Source organism: Lutra lutra, chromosome 1 (genome assembly GCF_902655055.1).
Source record: "Lutra lutra chromosome 1, mLutLut1.2, whole genome shotgun sequence".
Classification (NCBI taxonomy): Eukaryota; Metazoa; Chordata; class Mammalia; order Carnivora; family Mustelidae; genus Lutra; species Lutra lutra.
Window position 1 is genome coordinate 215,015,782 of NC_062278.1, and position 25,104 is coordinate 215,040,885.

The 25,104-nt window shown below is 42.8% G+C and overlaps 1 protein-coding gene across 1 annotated transcript; it reads left to right on the forward strand.

Moving 5' to 3' along the window:
- Window positions 1-401: 401 nt before the first annotated feature.
- Window positions 402-24,695, forward strand: LOC125084327 (zinc finger protein 791-like). Its single transcript, XM_047701552.1, has 5 exons — window positions 402-611; window positions 20,790-20,911; window positions 21,269-21,395; window positions 21,580-21,640; window positions 22,569-24,695. The coding sequence occupies exons 2-5, from the start codon at window positions 20,909-20,911 to the stop codon at window positions 24,298-24,300; spliced, it is 1,923 nt and encodes a 640-aa protein (XP_047557508.1). The 5' UTR covers window positions 402-611; window positions 20,790-20,908; the 3' UTR covers window positions 24,301-24,695.
- Window positions 24,696-25,104: the final 409 nt, after the last annotated feature.

The following is a 25,104-nucleotide window of genomic DNA, read 5'->3' on the forward strand; positions in this document are numbered from 1 at the left end:
GCCTCAGTATGTTTCTGACCTGCGAGCACCTGAGGCTTCGGGGCTGGTCTAGGACTGTGGGGTTCAAACCTCCCAGCAAGCTAAGTGGCCCAAGGCTTCGAGATTCTTTCCATACAAATGAGTGCGGTTGGGGGGCGTGGTGGGCAGAAGACTCCCTGATGGCAGATGGTCCAAGATCCAAATGGAACCAGACTCCGCACTACCTACGGTGAGGTCACTTGGGTCCGTGTTTGTGAGGAAGGGTCACGGCTCCGTGAGTGGCCTGGTGGCCTCACGGTTCAGAGCGATGTCCTCGGAGAGACCAGGTTGCAGCCCGCCGCCCAAGCAAGGTCGACTCAAAGACGTGACCTCCGGCCCGCTGTCACTCAGGCGGGCGGGGGCGGGGCCTCGCGAACGGCCCAATCAGGGGAGTCGCTGGAACCGTACGTGCGGGCGACGCGCTGTGGACGGCGGGGACTGGGTGCCGTCGCCGCTGTCCGGCCGAGGCTCGCATCACCTCGCGCTGTCCTGAAAGGCTTGGGGAGCTTCCGCCACAGCCTCTGTCGCCGTGAGCTCCGCCGGCCGCGGCAATCGCATGGTGGTCGACCCGGTACCCCAGAAAGCGGGCAATGGTGAGTGTGCGGGGCCGGGAGTCGGGAAAGGCGGGTGGTGGGACCGGCTGGAACCGGCCGCGGCTGGACCTTGGTTCCCCTTGGTGAACTCCGGAGTCTGGGGACCCGAGGCCGCGGATGGCGCGGCACGCAGCCCGGGGCCGGCCCGGCCGCAGGGACCCATGCCATCCTCTCCCGTCCTTGCGTGGCCGCGTCTCCCTCAGATCAGGCGATGACCACAGGGAGGGTCATCAGGGGACGGTCATGCCTCGGTCTCCCGGGTTCGTGTGTGGGAGGTGCTGTGGTCTCTGGGGTCCCCTTCCCTCTCTCCCTGGGGGGACCCGGTGTCCCCACATTTTTCCAAACATTTGGGGGTAGGGTCTCAAAGTCACGACCCTGTGCCTCCAGCCTAGCTCTTCATGGGACTGGCAATAAATGCCTCAATTTCCAGATCTTTCCGTGATTTCTGAAACGCCATCTTTCCTCTCCAGTTTAGAGCATCATTATTAACTATTTGTTCTCCGGGATGCATTTCATATTACGCAGTATTTTATCATTTACCCACAGAGCTATGGATGGCTCTTTTTAAAGATTTATTTTTGTGGATATTTCACATGAGAAGAAAGCGGAGAATAACCACCTGGGACTGTTTAATGAAATCTTTGTGCGGCCCCGCCCAAGATCTTTCCTGGACACTGACGTCCTGTCGGATGTCCTTTGAGTGGAAGTTCTTCTTTAAAACTTTTTTGGGTGATCTGTCCTGTCAGCATTGCCCCTCCTTGCGTTTGTCATTCTGAAAAGATCTATTCACTTGAGACTTAGCTTGGGAGACAAGTATAAAGTATTTCCAAAAAGGTGAATTTCAGAAAAAAAAAATTATTCCTTCCTATTTGTTACAGTTTGTTCCCTTTTTTCTTCTAAGTGGGGACAGTAATATTCTGAGATCTTTTAGTTCTTTCAGGTGATTTTAAATGGCATAGCAGGGCCTAGACCTGTGACACTAAGTATCCCAAGCCAGTTGTTTACAAATCAGTTTCTTTCCTTGGAAATAATGGACATTTTCATTTTCTGATAGTAGAAAGTTGGTTTTCTTGTTGAACTAGTATAATTCCGTAAAATTTTCTTTCCTCCTTTACACATAAACACTGGGTGTGTGAGATTTTGCGGGATTCTTGAACCCCTGGGTTTATGTCATTTAAATGATCAGTGGTGGTCCAGAGCGTTGTGATTGGGGAGCAGAGCCCTGAGGCCAGTAACTCCCAAGCTGAGGCCAGCTCTGAGCTGGCAAAGGCACAGGGCGTTTTCTCAGGCCTAGATGTTTTTGCATGTTTGGGTTTTGCATCCATGATACAGGTGTACTCAGAGTGTAATTTGTGTACTGAGAAATTGTGAGAGTCTGGAGTTCTGTCTCCTGGACAAGATGTTTATGAATTTGGGCGTTTATTAGGGTCACAACCTTAAACTGAATCTGCCTGAGAGTTTCCTCATAGGTAATATTGGAAACCCTGGGGGAGGGAGTTCACGTAAGCTGCCAGGAGAAAGGAGGGTGTGCGGGGCTCCCAGAGCCCATTCCTGCAGGTTCTCGGGTGATCCTCCTGTCCCTCCTGCACCAGGGGCTGACCCCCTGTGGAGGTGCTGTCTCACCTGGGAATGTCTAGAGCCCAGCTTGGAATTGGGTCTAATTTCTGAATATGGGTTTTCCTTCTTAACTCTGGGTAAGCAGGCTGCTTATCTGAGCGGACTTGAATGTTTGCATTTCTTTCCTTGGCATTCTTTTTTATCTGTTGAATATTCCAGTCCTTTCAGTCTAGTCTTCCTTAGTAGTTTGCAGTTTTATTTCCTGTCTGAATGGGTAAGATTTTTTTATTTTTATTTCTCGGGCTTTGAAAATGTAAGTTGATTGAGAAAAATGTGTGAGGCAAAAAAATCTTGAAACCAAACAGAATTTTTTATTCCTTTTAGGAACAGTCTCAAGCTGTGAGATGGGCATATTGAAGTTCTCAGGCACATTTTTCATCTTATTATTATTTTTTAATATAAAGATATTATTTTGGGGGCACCTGGGTGGCTCAGTGGGTTAAGCCTCTGCCTTTGGCGCACGTCTCGATTTCTGGGTCTTGGGATCGAGCCCCGCATCGGGCTCTCTGCTTAGCAGGGAGCCTGCCTCCCCCTCTCTGCTGTTCTGCCTACTTGTGATCTCTCTCTCTAATAAATAAAATCTTTTATTAAAAATATTTTATTTTTTAATTTTTTTTAAAGATTTTATTTGAGAGAGAGAGAGCATGAGAGGGGGAAGGTCAGAGGGAGAAGCAGACCCCCTGGTGAGCAGGAAGCCAGAGCAGGACTCAATCCTGGGACTCCAGGATCATGACTTGAGCTGAAGGCAGTCACTCAACTAACTGAGCCATCCAGGTACCCTAAAGATTTTATTTTATTATTATTTATTAAAGATTTTATTTATTTATTTGACAGAGAGATCACAAGTGCAGAGAGGCAGGCAGAGGGAGATAGGGGAAGCAGGCTCCCTGCTGAGCAGAGAGCTGGATGTGGGGCTCGATCCCAGGACCCTGAGATCATGATCTGAGCTGAAGGCAGAGGCTTAACCCACTGAACCACCCAGGCACCCCTAAAGATTTTATTTTTAAGAAATCTCCACATCCAACTTGGGACTCGAACTCACGACCCCGAGATCAAGAGTCGCATGCTCTACTAACTGAGCCCACTGGACGCCCCTCATTTCTCACGTACAGACCCGTTTTTGTATGTGCAGGTCTCCAGGCAACTTTGACGTTTAAAAGGCTTTACTGTTTTTTAAGGCAAATGAATTTGTTTTAATTGATGTCAGAAAAACTACCCGAGCTTATGTAAATCTTAAAACTCCTAGTAGGTTTCAGGATTTAAATGCAGTCCCCTAATGCAGTGCAACATACTGTTCATTCCTGACAGTATCCCTAGTGTGAAATATGGCAGAGGGACACACTGTGGTGTCCCTTGTCCTTTATTTATCCCTTGTCCTTTTAGTTAGAGCATTGAAATTTTTCATTTTTTATGGGCTGCACTTTTATACTGGCTAGTACTTAAAGAATTAGATCTTAGAATGATTTCCTGTGTAGAAAAGTTTAAATTAATTTTTTAAAAAGATTTTATTTATTTGACAGAGATCAGAAGTAGGCAGGCAGACAGAGAGGGGGAAGGCGGCTCCCTTCGGAGCAGAGAGCCCGATGCGGGGCTTGATCCCAGGACACTGGGATCATGACCTGAGCCGAAGGCAGAGGCTTTAACCCACTGGGCCACCCAGGCATCCCAAATTTAAATTAATTTACAATTGAATTTAAAGTAGCAAAAGTTGAAAACACTATTAAGTAGTAAAATATAGTGTATATAAGTTTGTTTCTTTTATATTAATTGCATGCTAAGAATTACAATTCATAAAAAACTAGTAGACCAGAAAAAATTTTAAGATCCAAAAAGACGAGGGGCGCCTGGGTGGCTCAGTGGGTTAAGCCGCTGCCTTCGGCTCAGGTCATGATCTCAGGGTCCTGGGATCGAGTCCCACATAGGGCTCTCTGCTCAGCAGGGAGCTTGCTTCCTCCTCTCTCTCTGTCTGCCTCTCTGCCTGCTTGTGATCTCTGTCTGTCAAATAAATAAAATTAAAAAAAAAAGATACAAAAAGACGAGAGTTCAGGGTTTTTTTGTTAGAGCATTTTATGTTTATGGAAAAATTGATCACAAAGTACAGAGGTTCCACTTGACCCCTCTGCATCCACAGTTCGCAATATTTTTTTACATCTCCTGTTCCTGTGGTGTATTTGTTACAACTGATGGACCAGTAGTCCTGCCCTGAAGGCCACTGTTGATACAAACATAGATGTTTTTGTGTTCAGTACAATCTGTGGGTTTTGGCAAAGGTACAATGACAAGTGTCTATCATTTCTTTTTAAGATTTATTTACTGATTTTGGAGAGAGCACATGCATGTGTGGGGAGAGGTGGGATGAGGGGGAGGGAGAGCAAGAGTCTCAGGCCGACTCTGTTGAGCGCGGAGCACGACGCGGGGCTCCATGCCAGGACCCTGAGATCACGACCTGTGCTGAAACGAAGAGTTGGGCGCTTAACCGACTGCTCCACCAGGCACCCCGTGTCCATCATTTCTCTCTAGTATAGAATAGTCTCTTGCTTTCCTAAAAATAGTCTGTGCTCCCCCTATTTGTTCAGTCAGCCTTCCCTCCAACACCCCAGTCTTTCACCGGAAAGATTTTTACCGGCTCACTGTTTGGTCCCTTCCAGAATATCCTGCACTTGGAAACTGCGTTTCGCCTTGTCTGAGTGTCTTCTTTCACTTAATATACTTTAAAGGTTCCTGCTGGTGTTTTGTTGGCTTTATCCTTTAGTTCTTTTGATCACTAAGCAATATTTGTCACGTGCGTGTATCATGGGTGTTTGCTCATTCTGCTACTGAAGGCTCTCCTGAACTCTTGGCAGTTATGAATAAAACATCCGTAAACATTCATTTGCATGTTTCTGTGTGAGTACGAAGTTTCAGTTAATTTGGGGAACTACCAAGGAGTATGATCACTAGATCCTTTGGTGAGAGTATGTTTAGTTTTTTTTTTTTTAATTTTTTTTATTTTTTAAATATTTTATTTATTTATTTGACAGAGAGAGATCACAAGTAGGCAGAGAGGCAGACAGAGAGAGAGAGAGGAGAAAGCAGGCTCCCTGCCAAGCAGAGAGCCCGATGCGGGACTCGATCCCAGGACCCTGATATCCTGACCTGAGCCGAAGGCAGAGGCTTATTAACTCAACTGAGCCACCCAGGCGCCCCAAGAGAGAGTATGTTTAGTTTTATAGGAAACTGCCTGTCTTCCTAAGTAAGCTTACCATCTTCCTTTCCTACCAACAGTGAATGAGATTCCTGTAGGTTTACATCTTCACCTGCGTTTGGTGTTCTGAGTGTTTTGAAAAATTGTGTCCTTATAAGTGCCTAGTGATACCCATTTTTGTTCTAATTCCCTGCTGACATTTGAAGTTAAACTTCTTTTCATATGCTTATTTGCAGTCTGTGGTGTGCAGTCTTTTGTGTTGTGTGTTCAGATCATTTACTTTTTTTTTTAATCATTTGCCCATTTTTTTTTAAGATTTTATTTATTTATCTGACAAACAGAGATCACAAGCAGGCAGAGAAGCAGCAGAGAGGAGGAAGCAGGTTCCCCGCTGAGCAGAGAGCCCGATGCGGGGCTCGATCCCAGGATCTTGGGATCATGACCTGAGCTGAAAGCAGAGGCTTTAACCCACTGAGCCACCCAGGCGCCCCTCATTTGCCCATTTTAAATTGGATTGTTTGTCTTAGTTTTAAGAATTCTTTGGACATTTTGGGTGTCCTTTATCAGATAACTGTTCTGTAAGAATTTTCTCCCTGCATGTGACTGTTCGTTTTTTTCAAGATTTTATTTATCTATTTGAGATAGAGTGAGAGAGAGAGCACAAGCAGGGGGAGCAGCAGAGGAAGAGGGAGAAGCAGGCTCTCCACTGAGCAGGGAGCCCAGCATGTGGCTGGATCCCAGGACCCTGGATCATGACCTGAGCCGAAAGCAGATGCTTAACCCACTGAGCCACCCAGGTGCCCCGTGACTGTTCATTTTCTTACCACTCTTTTTTGTAGAACAGGATTTTTATTTTAATGAAATGAAACTTCCCATTTTTTTCTTTCATGGATCTTGCTTTTGGTATTGTATCTTAAAATACGTCAGCTAACCCAGGATCATCTCCTATGTGATCTTTTAGGAGTTTCTAACTTTAGATTTACAATATATTTTTGGTTGAGTTTTGGGAAAGACATAAGGTCAGTGTCTAAATTTTTTTTTTTGGTTTATCCTTTGCATGTGGATAGCCACTCTTTCTAGCACTGTTTGTTTAAAAGAATTTTTTCAGGGCGCCTGGCTGGCTCAGTCCGTGAAGTATCCGACTCTTAATCTTGGCTCAGGTCATGGTCCCAGCATCCTGGGATTGATCCCCACGTTGGACTCCACACTCAGCACAGAGTCTGCTTCAGATTCTCTCTCTCCCTCTGCCCCTATCCCTGCTCATGCATGCATTCTTCTCTCAAATAAAATCTTTTTTTTTAAAGATTTTACTTATTTATTTGACAGAGATCACAAGTAGGCAGAGATGCAGGCAGAGAGAGGAGGAAGCAGACTCCCCGCAGAGCAGAGAGCCCAATGTGGGGCCTGATCCCAGGACCCTGGGATCATGACCTGAGCCGAAGGCAGAGGCTTTAACCCCCTGAGCCACCCAGGTGCCCCAAATCTTTTTTTTTTTTTAAAGATTTTATTTGTTTGACAGAGATCACAAGTAAGCAGAGAGGCAGGCAGAGAGAGAGGGGGAAGCAGGCTCCCCGCTGAGCAGACAGCCCAGTGCGGGGCTCGATCCCAGGACCCTGGGACCATGACCTGAACCGAAGGCAGACGCTTTAACCCACTGAGCCACCCAGGTGCCCTCTTTTTTTTTTAAAGGCTTTTTCTCTATGTATTGCCTTTTTGTCCTTTGTCAAAGGTCAGTTGACTGTATTTGTGTGGGTCTATAGGAAAACAGTTGACTGCTGCTTCCTTCAACCTTGCTGTGCTCTGTTACTGATTTTCAAAGTGATCTCTGGAATTGTTGGGGACTCTATCAGATATTCTACATAGTAAACCATGCACTATATAACTCACAGGTTTATTTTTTGCTTCCCAATCTATATAACTTTTATTTCCTTTTTTTTTTTTTTTTTTTTTGCCTTACTGCATTAGCTAGGTCTTCTCGGATAATGGGGAATAGGAGTGGAGAGAGGAGACTCCTTACCTTGCTGGTTAGCTTACCAGAAAAGCAATGAGTCTCTCACCCTTATTATCATGTTAACTGCAAGATTCATGTAGATGTTCTTTTTCTTTTTTTTTTTTTAAGATTTTATTTATTTGACAGAGAGAGATCACAAGTAGACAGAGAGGCAGGCAGAGAGAGAGAGAGAGGGAAGCAGGCTCCCTATTGAGCAGAGAGCCCGATGCGGGACTCGATCCCAGGACCCTGAGATCATGACCTGAGCCGAAGGCAGCAGCTTAACCCACTGAGCCACCCAGGCGCCCCTAGATGTTCTTTTTCAAGAACAGGAACTCCTTCCTTCTATTCCTAGTGTGTTATCATGTGTGTTGAGTTTTATCACATGTTTTTTCGTTTTCACCTCCTTGTATTCCTGATATGAGTAATGTCTGTCTTCCTTCTCTTCTCACTTAGATTGACTCAACATTCACCAATTCCATTAATCATTTCAAAGAACTAGCCTTTGGTTTTCTTGATATTGTCTCTTCATTTCCTGTAACTCTTAATGTCTTTTATAAGTTTTACCATTTTATTTTCCTTATTTTTATTGAGATATAACTGACATGTAACATTAGTTTCAGGTGTACAACATAATGGCTCCATATTTGTGTATACGGTGAAATATTTCCACAGTTTAAGTCTAGTTAACATCCTTCACTGCACATAGTTACAGTTTCTTTACTTACATTAGAACTTTTAAGACCTAACTCTCTTAGCAGCTTTCAAATATTCAGTGTTAATGGTGTTAAGAGCTGTGGGTACCATGTCGCATGCTGCATCCCGTGACTTATTTTATTACCGGAAGTTTGTACCTTGTGACTCCCTTCACCCATTTTCCCCACCATTCACCTCTGGCAACCACCAGTTTGCTTTGCATATGAGTTTGTGTTTTTGTTTTAGTTTTTATAGGATTTATTTACAAAGAGAGCTTCTGTGCATGCACGGTGGGGAGGGGCAGAGGGAGAGAGAGTCTCAAGCAGACTCTGCCTAAGCACGGAGCCCGACATGGGTCTTGATCTCATGACCCTAAAATCATGACTGGAGCCGAAACCAAGAGTGGGATGCTGAACCGACTGTGCCACCGGCTCCCCTGTGGTTTTCAGATTCCACGTATAAGTGAGACCATAGTATTTGTCTTTCCTTTCTGACTTTTCCTCTTAGCATAATATTCTCAAAGTTTATGTGTTAAAAATAGTAAGACTTTGGGGTGCCTCAGTGGGTTGAGCCTCTGTCTCTTGATTTTGGCTCAGGTTGTGAGATCAGGCCCCGTGTGGGGCTCTGCACCCCTGGAGCCTGCTTAAGTTTCTCTGTCTCCCTCTGCCCTCCCTGCTCTCTCTCTCTCAAAAAAAAAGGGGGGGGGCAATATTTTATTCTTTTTTATGGCTGAATAATATTCTATTAATATATGTCAGTTTGTCCATTGGTGAATACTTGTTTCCATATCTTGGCTATTGTAAGTAATCAGTGAATATAGGCTGCTTATATTTTTTCGAGTTAGTTTTTTTTCCAATAAATACCCAAAAGTGGTATTATTGGATCACGTGGTCATTGTAGTGCACAAAGGTTCCCTACATCCTCACGAACACTTGCTATTTGTCTTTTTGATGCCAGCTGTTCAGACAGGTGTGAGGTGATAGCTCATTGTGGTTTTGATTTGCCTTTCCCTGGTGATCATGACGTAGAGTACCTTCTCATGTACCTGCTGGCCACCTGTGTGTGTTCTGTGGATAAATGTCTGTTTAGATCCTCTGCCCGTTTTTTTTTTTTTTTAAGATTTTATTTATTTGTTTGACAGAGAGAGAGATCACAAGTAGGCAGAGAGGCAGGCAGAGGCGGGGGGGAAGCTGGCTTCCTGCTGAGCAGAGAGCCCGATGCGAGGCTCGATCCCAGGACCCTGAGATCATGACGTGAGTTGAAGGCAGAGGCTTTAACCCACTGAGCCACCCAGACGCCCCTCCATTTTATTTTTTAATTGGGTTCCTTTTTTGGTATTGAGTTTTAGGAGTTCTTTATGTATTTTGGATATAACCCCTTGGATATAACCAGAGATACAATTTGTAAATAATTCTCTCCCATTGAATAGGTTGCCTTTTCATTTTAAGGATGATTTCTTTTGCTGTGCAGAAGCTTTTTAGTTTGATATAGACCTACTTGTTGACTTTTGCTTTTGTTGTCAGATCTAAATAGTCATCTTTAAGATTGATGTTAAGGAGCTTACCACCTGTTTTCTTCTAGAAATTTTATGGAGTCATGTCTTACACTCACGTCTTTAATCCATTTAGAGTTGAGTTTTGTGTATGGTGTAAGAAAGTGGTCCAGTTTTTCTGGGACTGTTTATTGGAGAGATGGTCCTTTTTTCCACTATAAATGTTTATTTTCTTTGTTGTAAATTAATTCACCACAGAGTGTGGGTTTATTTCTGTATTCTCTGTTCTATTCTATTGATCTGTATGTCTGTTTTATGCCAATGCCTTACTGTTTTGATTACTAGGGCTTTGTAACATAGTTTGAAATAAGAGAATGTTATGCCTCCAGATTTTTCTCAAGATTGCTTTGGCTATTCAGAGTCCTTGTGGTTCCATGCAAATTATAGGACTGTTCTATTTCTGTGGAAATGCCATTGAGATTTTGACAGGGATTGCATTCAATCTGTAAATTGCTTTAGATGGTGTGGATATTTTAACAGTAGTAATTCTTTCAATCCACTGAGCATGGAATATCTTTGCATTTATTTTGTGTCATCAGTTTCTTTAATCAGTGTCTTACAGTTTTCAGTACATAGGCCTTTTACCTTTTTGATCAAGTTTATTCCTATTCTTTTTGATGCAATTGTAAGTGGACTTTATTTATTTTTAAAAAGATTTTATTTATCAGAGAGATAGTGAGCACAAGTAGGGAAAGCAGCAGGCAGAGGAGAAGCAGGCTCCCTGCTGAGCAAGGAGCCCAGTGAGGGGCTCCATTCCAGAACCCCGGAATCATTACATGAGCTGAAGGCAGATGCTTAACCAACTGAGCCACTTAGGTGTCCCCTGGGCTATTTTTTAAATTTTATTAAGTTTTTCATTTTAATTTCAATATAGTTCACATACCTTTAAAATATTTTTATGGAGTTAAGGTGGATTGTTTTCTTAATTTCTCTTTCTGATCATTCCTTATTAGTGTAGAGGAATGTAACCATTTTTTTGCTGGAGTCTTTAGAATTTTCTGTATACAGACAGTTCCCAACTTAATGATGGTTCAGCTCAAGATTTTTTGACTTTTTGATGGTACGAAAGCAGCACACATGCAGTAGGAACCATACTTTGAATTTTGATTTTTTCCATTCTCAGTATGCAGTTCCGTGTTCTCCCGTCCTGCTGGATGGCAGAAGCAGCTGGCTGTAGCTTCCAATCAGCCCCACAATCTTGAGGGTAAATGACTGTTACCGTTAAAACCCTTCTGTCCCTATACAACCATTCTGGTTTTTTCTTTCTTTTTTTTTTTTTTTAAAGATTTTATTTATTTATTTGACAGACAGATCACAAATAGGCAGAGAGGCAGGCAGAGAGAGAGGAGGAAGCAGGCTCCCTGCCGAGCAGAGTGTCCAATGTGGGGCTTGATCCTGGGACCCTGGAATCATGACTTGAGCCGAAGGCAGAGGCTTTAACCCACTGAGCCACCCAGGCGCCCCAACCATACTGTTTTTTTACTCTCAGTATGGTATTCAATAAACTACATGAGAAATTCAACACATTGTTAAAAATAGACCTTGTTGGGCGCCTGGGTGACTCAGTCAGTTAGGTCATGATCTCAAGGTCATGGGATTGAGCCCTGTGAAGGGCTCTTCGCTCAGCAGGGAGTCTGCTGGAGAGTCTCTCTCTTGCTTCCCCTTTGTCCCTTCCCCCAAACAAATCTTTTTTAAAAAGACTTTTTAAAAAATAGGCTTTGTAAAAATTTTTTAAAAATCGGCTTTGTGTTAGATAATTATACCCAACTACAGGCTAAGTGTTTGGAGTATGATTAAGGTAGGTGACGCTTAGCTTGTATGTTCATTAAGTTAGGTATATTAAATACATTTTCAGTTTAAAAAAAAAAAGATTTCATTTGAGAGAGTGAGAGCACATGAGCTGGGGAGGGGGGCAGGCAGAGGAAGCACACTCCCCACTGCGCTGGGAGCCCAACTTGGGGCTTTGGTCCCAGGATCCTGAGATTATGACCTGAGCTGAAGGCAGATGCTTAACCTTCTGAGCCACCCAGCTGCCCCTACATTTTCAATTTAGAGATATTTCCAATTAATGATGTATCAGTACATAACACAATCATAAGTTGAGGAAGATCTGCAGAATATCCTATCATCTATAAACAGACCACTTCACCTCATTTTTTCTAAACTGGGTACCATTTTTCTTTTTCTTGCATAATTGCCCTTACTAGAACTTCCCAGATTTGTGTAATGGGCATCCTCCTCTTGGTCCTGATCTTAGTGGAAAAACTTTCAGCTTTTAGCACTGAGTATGAGGTTATCTGTGAGCTTGTCATGGCCTTTATTATGGCCTTTATTATGCTCTGAGGTATTTTCTCTGTACACCACTTTATTGAGAGTCTTTATCGTAAATGGATATTGAATTTTGCCATATGCCTTTTCTACATCCATTGAGAAATCATGATTTTTGATCTTCATTTTGTTAATATGATTTATCACATTGATTTGTAGATGCTGAACCATACTTGCATTATGGAATTAATCCCACTTGATCGTGGTAGATGATCTTTTTAGTGTGTTGTTGGATTCACTTTGCTAGTATTTTGTTGATGACTTTTCTAGCTTATGTTCATCTGGGATACTGGACTGTAATGTTCTTATGGCATCTTCTGGTATCAAGGTAGCACTGGCCTCATAAAATTAGTTTGGAAGTATTCCCTCCTATTTTTTAGTAAGCGTTTGAGAAGGATTTGGTATTACTTTTTCTTCGAATGTTTGGCAGAGTTTACCAGTGAAGCCATCTGGTCCTGGACTTTTATTTGTTGGGATGCTTTTGGTGACTGGTTGACTCTTTTTACTACTAATCAGTCTGTTCAGATTTTCAGCTTTTTCATAATTCAGTCCTGATATGTATTTTGTTTCTAAGAGTTTATCCATGTCTTCTAGGTTGTCCAGTTTTTTGGTGTATAATTGTTCATAGTAGTCTCTTATGACCCTGTGTATTTCTGTTGTACCAGTTGTAATTTTTGATTTTATATATTTAAGTCCTCTCTTTTCTTTTAGACTCTAACGAAAGGTCTATCCATTTTATTTATCAAAAAAAAAAAAAAAACCCAACTCTAGGGACACCTGGGTGGCTCAGTTGGTTAAGTGGCTGCCTTTGGCTCAGGTCATGATCCCGGAGTCCTGGGATCAAGTCCCACATCAGGCTCCCAGCTCCACAGGGAGTCTGCTTCTCCCTCTGACCCTCTTCTCTCTCACTGTCTCTCTCTCAAATAAATAAATAAAATATTTTAAAAAAAAACCTCTTAGTTTCACTGATTTTTTTATCATTTTTTAAATTTATTTTCAACATAACAGTATTCATTGTTTTTGTACCACACCCAGTGCTCCATGCAATCCGTGCCCTCTCTAATACCCTCCACCTGGTTCCCCCAACCTCCCACCCCCCCCCAACTCTTCAAACCCTTCAGATTGTTTTTCAGAGTCCATAGCCTCTCATTATTCACCTCCCCTTCCAATTTCCCCCAACTCCCTTCTCCTAACTCCCATGTCCTCCATGCTATTTGTTATGTTCCACAAATAAGTGAAACCATATGATAATTGACTCTCTCTGCTTGACTTATTTCACTCAGCACTGATTTTTTTTCTATTTTTAATTTGCATTTTGTTTCTTTCCACTATGATCTTTGTTATTTCTTCTTCTAGCTTTGGACTTTTTTCTTCTTTTTCTAGTTCCTTGAGGTATAAAGTTGGGTTTATTTGAGATCTTTCTTGATGTAAGCATTAATTGCTATGAAATTCCTTCTTGGAACATGCTTTTGCTGTATGTTGTAAGTTTTGATATGTAGTATTACCATTTTCATTTGTGTCAAGGTATTTTTTTGACTTCTCAAGTTGATTATTTTCACCCATTAGTTCAGTAGCGTGTTACTTCATCTGCACATATTTGTGAATTGTCCAGTTTTCTCCTTGCAGTTGATCTGTAGGCCCACCGTTTTGATTGGAAAAGATGGTTGATGTGACTTTAATCTTCTTTAGTTTATTAAGACTTGTTTTGTGGCCTAATACATGATCCATTGTGGAGAATGTTCTATGTGCATGTAAGAATGGTGTATTCTGTTGCTTTTAGATGGAAATGTCTGTTAAAAATGGGTCACTTAAATTCAGTGTTTCCTTACTGTTTTTCTTTCTTTTTTTGGCCTGGATGATACATCTAATGATAATAGTTAAGATATTAAAGTCCCCTACTATTATCATATGGCTATTTCTTCCTTTAGATCTGTTACTATTTGCTTTATATATTTAGATGCTCCTATTTTGAGGGAATAAACATTCACAAATAATATATTCTCTTATTCATGCCTCTATCATATAATGACCTCCTTTGTCTTATAGTCTTTGTCTTAAAGCCTATTTTGTGTCAGACAAAATAGCTAGTTTTTTTAAAGATTTTATTTATTTATTTGACAGACAGAGATCACAAGTAGGCAGAGAGGCAGGCAGAGAGAGGGGGGGAAGCAGGCTCCCTGCTCAGCAGGGAGCCTGATGTGGGGCTCGATCCTAGGACCCTGGGATCATGACCTGAGCTGAAGGCAGAGGCTTTAACCACTGAGCCACCCAGGCGCCCCAAAATAGCTAGTTTTATTTTAGTTTTCATTTGCACAGATTGTTTTTTTCCGTCCTGTTACTTTGAATCCGTATGTCACTTTCAATCCCAATGTCTTTACACCTGAGGTCTTTTGTAAGCAGTATAGATTTTTACTTTATTTTTTTTTTAAAGATTTTATTTATTGATTTGACAGAGAGAGATCACAAGTAGACGGAGAGGCAGGCAGAGAGAGAGAGGGGGAAGCAGGCTCCCTGCTGAGCAGAGAGCCCGATGCGGGCCTCGATCCCAGGACCCTGAGATCATGACCTGAGCCGAAGGCAGCGGCTTAACCCACTGAGCCACCCAGGCGCCCGCATACTTTTGACTTTTAACCTCAACTTCATATGATTAACCTCCAACCTTTACATTAGTCTGAATTTCACTACATATTTACCTTTACTGGTATAATTTGTACTTTCATATTTTCCTGTTACTGATTAGCATCCTTCCATTTCAATGTAAAGAAGTCCCTTTTGCATGGCTTGCAAGGCCAGTCTACTGTTGATGCATTCCTTTAGCTTTTGCTTCGTTGGAAAACTCTTATTCTCCAATTCTGAAAGCTTTACTGAGTTGAGTTTTCTTGGTTAGCAGTTTTTTTCTCTTTTTAAAAAATATTTTATTTATTTATTTGTCAGCATGAGCTAGCACAAGCAGGGGGAGTGGCAGGCAGAGGGAGAAGCAGGCTCCCCGCTGAGCAAGGAGCTGGATGTGGGGCTCTATTCCAGGACTCTGAGATCATGAACTGAGTTGAATGCAGATGGCTTACTCAACTGAGCCACCCCGGCGTCACTGGCAGTTTTTTTTTTCTCCCCCCACCCAGCACTTTGGATATGTCACACCACTCCTTTCTAGCCTGCAAAGTTTTTGCTGAAAAAATCTGATGATCTTATGCGAGTTACCTTGTACATAACACGTTTTTTTTTTCCTCTCTCCCTCTCTCTCTTTTGCTGGTTTTAATTGCCTCTCCTTATACTTTAGCTTTGACACTAAGTGTAGTGCTTCTTGGTGTGAGTCTCATTGGGTTCATTGTATTTGGAACTCTCTGGGATTCCTGGATCTTGCTGTCTGTTTCCTTCTCCAGGTTAGGGAAGTTTTCAGCTGTTATTTAAGTTTTCTCCTTTCTCTCCTCTTTGGGAGTCCAATAATGCAGATGTTGGTCAGCTTGATGTAGTCCCATAAGTCCCTTAAGTTGTCTTCACTCTTTTTCGTTCCTTTTTCTTTATACTGTTCTGATTGGGTAAGTTCTGCCCTGTCTTCATTTTTCAGTTCAGTTCTTTTTTAGCTCTATGACTTCTGTTTGGTACTTTGTTTTCTTCTGCTTGGTACTTTGTTTTCTTCTGCTTGTTGGAATTCTTTCTTTTTTCATCCATTCTTCTCCTGAGCAAGGTGAGCATTTTTATCACTGTTATTTTGGACCCTTTATCGGATAAATTACCTATCTCCTTTTTGTTAAGGTCTTTTTCTAAGGTTTTATATTTTGCTTTTGGGGGGGAATATATTGTTCTGTTTCTTTGGTTTCCTTGACACTCTGTTGGTTTTTATGTGTTAGACAAAACAGCCCCCTCTCCCAGTCTTGAAGGAATGAACTCATGGAAGAGAGCCCTTTGTTGTCTCTCAGACCTTTGTGATTGTCCAAGAAGGCTATTTGTAATTGCTCCCAGTAACTGGGGGTATGCCAAGGCCTACAGTGCCCCAAGAGGAGGATCTCCGTCAGCATCTAGATTCAGGCTGATTAGAAGGCAGACCCTCAGGCAGCAGCTTTTAAAGTTTGCAACATAACCTCTTGTAGGTGAAGACTGGGAGATGGACAGTTCTGCCTGCTTCCTCTGCTCTGAGCCGTGAGTAACAACCAGTTAGGAATGGTTTCTTTCTTTGGTCCCAGCCCACTGACTATAAGCCCTGCTGGCCACCAAGGGCAGGGTATGAAGGGACTCCAGGGCTTGTAATACAAGCTCTTATGTTGGACATTCATATGGCCTGGGGGGCTGGAGGCAGGACAGAGGGAGCACGGGAAGATGGTGTTCACTTGTGAGGAGATGGAGGAGAGACAGTGAAGTATCCTTCAAATGGAGAAGGTGCTTTGAGACCAAAATCAAAACAGGCCACTTCACACAGTTGACAGAGTTGTATTCAGGGTAACTTACTGACGGAAGAGTGGTCAGAGGCTGGGCCACCGCAGCTGCATAGCTGTTCTCCACAAGCCCAGGCCTCAGTCCACAGATTTTATAGAGGAAGGGGACACACAGAGGGACCCTGTAGCGAGATCAGAGGGCTGCACGTACCTCAGAGAACATGCATGCCCCTGACTGACTGCTGACCTTTCATTGGCTCTTGGGGTACCTATCACCTGTGTGCCAGGAAGGGGGATGACAATGTTATCTCTGACAGATGGATGAAAGGCCAAAGCAATTCTCCCCTCATTCTGGCCTTGGTGGACATTCCTAACGTATGTGTATTAATCTCCGAGGGGCCAGGAACACGAAACCCAGCTTTGGAGGGCCAAAGCTGGAGTCAGTGTTGGCAGCCTCCCACACTGCTGTCTTCCCCAGTTTCTGGTCCTAGGTGTGTGTTTAATTTGAAGCTTACCCCTTAGATCACAGCTATGAAGGTAAACTAATAGGCCTCTTTCACAGAGACTGGGTGCCTTTCTTTGCTGTGCCCTGGTAACGGTGGTGGCCAGTTAAGAACTCTTTCTCCACTTGTTACAGTCTCGTGGGACCCAACGGGTGTAAGCCCCCTAACCACCAGAGCCAAGCAAGCGAGAGGTGTTTCATGGGCAGCAGAAATTTTCTGCAAAAATCACAAGTGTCAGTCAAGGGCACATGCTCCTGGGAGATACCGGAGAGCTGGAGGGAGACAGAGGAGCAGCACAAAATTGTCTGTTTTGGGAGAACATTTCAGTAAGCCCTTAGATGTGTGTTAAATTAGATGCCTGCCTTTCAAGCTGACACTTTAAGATGAGCAAGCAAGACTCGTGGTTTTTTTGTTTTTGTTTTTTTTTTTTAGAGCAGGGAGGGGCAGAAGGAAAGGGAGAAAGAGAATCCTAAGCAGGCTCCATGCCCATCTCACGACTTGAGCTGAAATCAAGAGTCAGATGCTTAACCGAATGAGCCACCCTGGCACCCCCAAGCAAGCCTCTTCAACAGAAAAGTGGGGGTGCTTTTCAGTTAACTGCCTCTATGCTGGGTCCTGGGCTGGGTGAGTCTGCACACGTGAGCCTTTTAATAACTGTGTCAAGGTTGCGTAGCCTTCTTGGTCCCATGGATGCGGGCTTCTTTGGCTTTCAAAGGTAGATGTTTGGGGGCTCAACTTCAAGTTCAGGTCTTAAAAGTTGGGGGTACCAGATGGGTTCAGAACCTTCACTCCTCGGGAAGAAGCTTGGGATTCTGAGTTCCCTCCTGACTGGGTTGCTGCACACATTGTGGGTGATTGTGGGTGGGGTTTATGGCAAGATTGTGTGTCAGCCTCTCTGACCTGCCTTCCTGTGGGTTGTTTCCTCACTCAGCAGCGTGCAGGAGTTGCTTAGCTAGTTTTTGGGGTTTAGATTTTTCCAAGGAAATTATTCCATATGTAGGTGTAGATTCAGTGTGTCTGTGGGAGAAAGTAGGTAGAGGGTCATTCCATGTCACCATCTTGAACTGGACTATTTTATTCTGCTTAAGGTTTGTTCTTTATTGTTTCCTCCAGTAGTTGCTTACATTATTGTCGATTTTTTTTTTTTTTTGCCTTTGGTTTATTTGTTCAGTGGTATAAATTTCCTGCTAGGCTCCTACAGTTGCTACACCAGACAACTTTTAATAAATTCTATTTTCATATCATTCAAAATAATGATTTCTTCAGACTTTTTTGATCCCAGTATTTAGAAGTTTTTATCTCCATGTCTTTGGGGTTTTCCAACTACTCTCCTGTTACTGATTTCTAGATCAATGCTGCTGTTTCCTGAGAACATATTTGTAGGATTTCTGTTGTTTCAAATTTAAGGTGTTTTATAGCCCAGAAGGTGGTTTGTCCTGGTGACGGTTGCCTGTGCATTTGAGAAGAAGGGAGATTTGCTGTTCATGACCTATCCCATGGATTTCAATGAAACCTGTTGCTCATTGGTACTGTTCAATGCAACTAGTCCTTCCTGATTTTCTTCCTGCTAGAACTTTTGCGTTACTGATACGGGGTTGTTGACAGGTCCATCTTTTGCCTAACATATTTTGCTATTCTGTTATATACACAGAAAGGGTTGTTACATTTTCTTGGAGATTTGACCCAGTGATCATTACATGATTCCCTCTTTATCTGAAATTTCCTTGCTTTGACATCCTCGTCTGAAATTAATATGCTCTGCTGGCTTTCTTTTGGTTACTGTGGTGTGGTACATCTCTCTCCTTCCTTTCATGTGTATTTGTGTCTTTATCTTTAGTTCTTTTTAATGTGCTGTTACAGTATCATTCAGTTGTTGGATTTAAACCATTGATGTTTTAAAGTGGTTATTGATAATGTTGATTAGTATCTACAATGCTTTTTACTCTTTCTTGTTGTTGTCCTTGTTTCTTTGTCTTCGGCCATTTTTCTGCCTTCTTTGGCTTTAATTGAACATTTTCTCTCTTCGCAGCATATCAATTATAGTTTCTTGACTTTGTTTTCCCGAGTTTACCTCCTGTTAGAGTATTCCTAATTTTTCCCTGGCCCATGTAACATTGTCATTCATTTCACTTACCCAAAAGCTTATTACTGAATGCAAAAGTGAGGTCTGTCGGATTTGTTAGTAAAAGAAAAGGTATTTTACCTTCATTAGTTTCTTTCCTAATGCTCTTCCTTATGTACCTCCCAGTGAATTTTTCATGTTCTTTGAAAAACAGGTGTACTCATGTCAAATTCCTCAATTTTTGCCTCAGAACATCCTTATTTCTCCTTCATTTTTGAAGAACAGTTCTAACAGAATTATAGGGGGGTGGTGGTTTACTTTTCAATACCTTAAGTGTTTCACTCCAGTCTCTTTCTTGCTGAAATGGTTTTGGAAAGAAGTCCTGTTTAATTCTTACCTTCGTTTCAGTGTGACTGAGGTTTGTTCCTCCCCCCTCCCCTCCCACCCCTGGCTTCCTTCACTATGTTCTCTTCGTTTTTTATTTTTCTACAGTTTGAATAGGATGTGCTTGAATTTGCATTTTCAATTGTTTGGGGTTTTTTTCCCTTCATTTCCCTTTTGTCTTCTCTTAGCTTCTCTCGAATGGTAGGAAGATTCACTTTTTCTGTTTTTTTCTGCCTTTCTTTTCCATCAGTTAGTCCCATTTTGTGTATTTTATCCTTGTCATTATCCCAAAGTTCTTGGAGAGTGTGTTCTTTTTTTTCCTGTTTGCTTAGGCTACAGTGAAACAGATTCTTCTGAACACAGGCCTTGTTAAGAATAGAATATTCTGGGCATATTTCAAAATAGCTTCTTTTCTGTCTCCAATTTTGAAGACTGTGGTTTGCCCTGTGTCCTCAGTTCTCTGGGGGAATCTAAGAAGAGTTGTTTCATTTTAAGGCTTTTGCTTTTTCCTTGTGAGGGAGAGACTGCTTCTGAGTTCATTATTTGACAAACAACAACCAGATCTCTGGCTCTGATTTTTGATGCTTGATGCTCACAGCTTTGAAACTCATCCCTCCTCCTCCCTCCTTGGTCCGCTTCTATCCAGGACAGAGAGAAAGCCTAGTGCTTCCTGCTTTGGCAGCGGCACGAGGTTCCGTTCACAGGCTCCTGCCCTTGTGTGTGAACCTTTAGTCCACTCACAGCCTCAGAAAAAATGTCTGCCTGCTTTTCCCTGGTCTCTTAAGCCATTTCTTGCCAGCATGAGAGGCCTGCCTTCCTCCCCCGAGACCTCAGTTCCCGAGTGAACGCCCTTATCCCCTCTTGGCAGTACCTGGTGTCCTCAGCTTAGGGATTCCTGTACTTGGGGGTTGGCTGTGGTGCTTCTGTGCACCATGTCGCAGCTCATAAATGAAAGAAAATGAGAGGGTCCCCTCTAGAGGGACTGGTCAGGAACTTCCTCCTGAAATTGGAGGATGGAGATTTTATGTTCTCTTGGAGGAGAGCACTGCTGAATCCTTTATTTAACACTCACGAACAGACTCACCATCAAGCCATTGTGGATGTTCGTGGACTCCCTCACGACCCGCAGCTCTTAACATATTCATCAAGGTTAGCGTGGGCCAAGGACGCTGTTATGGTTTGACCAAAAAGAGTTCTTCTAGCACCTTCTCAACTCAGTATGTGTCCTAAAAAGTGAGAAGCAGCCCTGAGGCTTATTGGATGGGGTTTCTGTGGAGACCTCAGAGCCGTCGCTTCTGAATAATTTTTGGCTCCCGTGAACGGGACGGAGATAATGGAAAAACGGATGCAGTAAGTACTGCACCGGTGCAGAGTACGGCTTCTGCACAAGAATATTTGCCTTTGTCCAGCTACGTCTGGCTACTTGTGACGGCCTGGAGGACTTCCGGCCGACACGGAAAGCTGATCCTTGTTACAAGTTGCATTTCCACAGGCCTCCGGGACGCTCGTGGTTGGTGCTGGGACTAGAACAAGTTTCCGGTTCTTCACTGTGTTTTACTCATTAAAACCTCATGCAGACTCGAACCGGCGCGTCATGGAGTGCTGAGTTAAATGGTACGTAAGAAGGAGGGAGATGAGAGCGTCTTTCTCAACAGGAATTAGTGTGCTTAAAATAACACTTGTCTCATTTGTATAGCATTTCGCTCATTTCTCCAAGGTACTCTAGACCCCGCCATTAGAGAACAGTAACATTTAAAGTGATCACAGTAACGATGAGTAAATAATTTGCATGTGTTCATGATGCTAAATTTATGAGGAAGTGGGAACAGAAAGTAAATTCTCATGACCAAGACGTAAATGTTGGAGACCACAGAATCACATACATAACACAACCTTCCTATAAATTGAGTATATATCCCCAGTGCTGTCAGACTCACGTATGCTACTGTGAACATATTTGGGATGTTTTAGGATTCAGTGACCTTTGAGGATGTGGCTGTGAACTTCAGCCTGGAAGAGTGGGTTTTACTGGATTCTTCGCAGAAGAAACTTTACAGAGATGTGATGCGGGAAACCTTCAGAAACCTGGCCTCAGTAGGTAAAGATGATGACATTCTTACTGAACGTTAGCAGTTAGAGAATAAGTATTTCTTGCCCATCAGTCTTGTTCTAACATGTGGGAAAAGAATACATTAGTAAGCTAAGCTCACATAGACCTAAAATCTAGTAATTTTTTATAATTTCTAAAAACATGGAATTATTTTTCTCCATTTGCATTTTAGGGAAAAAATGGGAAGATCATGACACCGAAGATGGGTACTATACGCAGGGGAGAAAACTAAGGTGAGTCACATAGTATAGCAGTGTCCCACGTGAGAATCCTTCTATGGCATGCATTTTTTTTAAGGTTTTATTTATTTGACAGAGATCACAAGTAGGCAGAGAGAGAGAAGAGGAAGCAGGCTCCCCACTGATCAGAGAGCCCGATGTGGGGTTCGATCCCAAGACCCTGGGATCATGACCTGAGCCGAAGGCAGAGGCTTTAACCCACTGAGCCACGCAGGCGCCCCTAGCATGAATTTTCTAAAACCAAATTATTCAGAGGTGCTGGTGGCTCAGTGAGTTCTAGGTCTTCCTTCAGCTCAGGTCATGATCTCAGGGTCCTGGGATGGAGTCCCATCTCAGGCTCCCTGATCCCTCACCCTCTGCTTGCCACTCCCCCTGCTTGTTCTCTCTCTGTCAAATGGATAAATAAAATCTTTAAATAAATAAATAAAACCCAAAGTGTTCAAATTTATCCTTAAATTTTTTTTCACTGAAAATATTTACTTAAATAGGACATAGGTGTTCAGTGTTTGCAAAACTGTCCACTTGGAAACAGCATAAAGAAAAACCTTGTATGTTGAGATGCCTGGGTGGCTCAGTCTGTTATATGCCTGCCTTTGGCTCAGGTCACAATCTCAGGGTTCTGGGATCAAGTCCTGCATCGGGTTCCTTGCTCAGTGGGGAGCCTGTTTCTGCTTGCCACTCCCCCTGCTTGTGCTCACTCACTCTCAGTCTCTAATAAACAAACAACCCTGTATGTTAATAATCTTTGTTTACATGATAGCTGTGGTCAAGTCCTATTTATGGAACATTCAGTCTATTAACTTTTCAAACAATTCAGAAAGGGCAGGAAACCTTCATTTTGCTGTAAATTATAAAAAATGTAATTCTAATATCCTAATACGAATTACCAAGAAATCATTAATACATTTCTCATTGTTTACAGAAGTCATATGGTAGAAAAACCTTATGAAAACAAAGAGGATCACTGTGGAGAAACCATCACCCAGACTCCAGATCTTAACCTGAGCAAGGAAAGTCCTTCTGGAATAAAACCACCTGAAGGTCCTCAGTATAGAGAAACCATCACCCAGACTCCAGATCGTATTCTGAACAAGAAAACGCCTTCTGGAGTAAAATCACCTGAAGGTCATCAGTGTGGAGAAACTATCACCCAGACTCCAGACCTTAACCTGAATAAGAAAAGTCCTTCTGGAATAAAACCACCTGAAGGTCGTCAGTGTAGAGAAACCATCATCCAGACTCCAGATCTTACTCTGAACAAGGAAACGCCTTCTGGAGTAAAACCATGTGAATGTAGCGTGTGTGGAAAAGTCTTTGTGCGTCATTCGTCCCTTAGTAGGCACATCAGATCTCACAGTGGACATAAGCCATATGAGTACCACGAATGTGAAGAGAAGCCATACAAGTGTAAGGAATGCGGGAAAGCCTTCAGTTACCGCAAATCTGTTCACAGACATGAGAGGACTCACACTGGGGAAAAGCCCTACGAATGTCAGGAATGTGGGAAAGCTTTCACGTGGCTCACGACTTACCGAAGACACATGATAACTCACACAGGAGAGGGACCTTACAAATGTAAGGAATGTGGGAAGGCTTTCAGTTGTTCCACTTCGTTGCGAACACACGAGAGAACTCACACTGGAGAGAAACCCTATCAGTGTAAACAATGCGGTAAATCCCTCAGGTCCCCTCTGGGTCTGCGAATACATGAAAGAAATCACACTGGAGAGAAACCCTACGAGTGTAAGCAGTGTGGGAAAGCCCTCAGTTGTCCCAGTTCCTTTCGAAGACATGAAAGGACTCACACTGCAGAGAAACAGTATGAATGTAAACAGTGTGAGAAAACCTTCAGCTCCCCTCTAGGTTTGCGGATACATGAAAGAATTCACACAGGAGAGAAACCTTATGAATGTAAGGAATGCGGAAAAGCCTTCATTTCTCTGTCAAGCATTCGAACCCACATGATCACACACACGGGGGATGGGCCTTACAAGTGTAAGGAATGTGGGAAAGCCTTCATTTGTCCCAGTTCCTTTCGATCTCATGAAAGGACTCACACTGGAGAGAAACCCTATGAATGTAAGCAGTGTGGGAAAACCTTCAGTTGGCCCAGTTCCTTTCGAATACACGAAAGAACGCACACTGGCGAGAAACCTTATGAATGTAAGGAATGTGGCAAAACCTTCATTTATCGCACAACCTTTCAGGGACACATGAGAAAGCACACTGGAGAGAAACCCTATAAATGTGAGGAATGTGGGAAAGCCTTCATTTCTCCCTCAAGTGTTCGAACGCACATGATCATGCACACTGGAGATGGGCCTTATAAATGCAAGGAATGTGGGAAAGCCTTCAATTTTCCCAGTTCCTTTCGGATACACGAAAGGACTCACACAGGAGAGAAGCCCTATGAATGTAAACAGTGTGGTAGAGCTTTCAGTTGTTACACGTCCTTTCGGACACACGAGAAAACGCACACTGGAGAAAAACCCTATGAGTGTAAGGAATGTGGAAAGGCCTTCATTTATCGCACTACCTTTCGAGGACACGTGAGAATGCACACTGGCGAGAAACCGTACAAATGTAAAGAATGTGGAAAAGCCTTCAGTCGTCCCAATTCATTTCGAAGGCATGAGAGATCTCACAATGAATAGAAACTTCCCGAATGTAAGCAGTGTGGGAAAAACGTCAGTGAACCTTCATCCTCACATGTGAAAGCCCCACGGGAGAGCAGTCCAACAAATATAAGAAAGCCTGATACAAATGAATCCCTATGTCTGTAACCCCAATCACTATAAAAGTTATAAATATATTGTCTTTATATATTGTCTTTATCAGTGCCTCATTCTTAAAGTGGATCTCTGGACTGTGGATATTTACTCTTAACTTTGAAAAATGAACATTGAGGTGAGATAATTCTGTAAGTACTCATTACTGTTGTTTAAAGATTAATAGATATTTGTTTTCTCCTTAAATCAATTAGTAACAGGGCGCCTGGGTGGCTCAGTGGTTTAAGCCTCTGCCTTCAGCTCAGGTCATGATCTCAGGGTCCTGGGATCGAGCCCCGCATTGGGCTCTCTGCTCAGCAGGGAGCCTGCTTCCTCCTCTCTCTCTCTGCCTGCATCTCTGCCTGCTTGTGATCTCTGTCAAATAAATAAAATAAAAAAAAAAATCAGTAACATTTTTCTCTTTCCATTTTGGAGTTTCATCCATGGATGAATCGAGGTGGTTTCTAAATGTGCGAGTAGGTTTAATTTTAAAATAATGGTTTAGAATTTGCTGATAAATGACATTTTGGTATTTGTTGGGATTTTCCCACTGGCCGCCTCTGTCAGCTACTGGATATCCATTACCTGTCAAATATTCCATCTTTCTTAGGAGAAAACCAGTTTTTGTCACCTGGGTAATGTGACATTTTCTAGAATCTGTTCCCTTTGTGATTCTACCTGTAGCCTCAC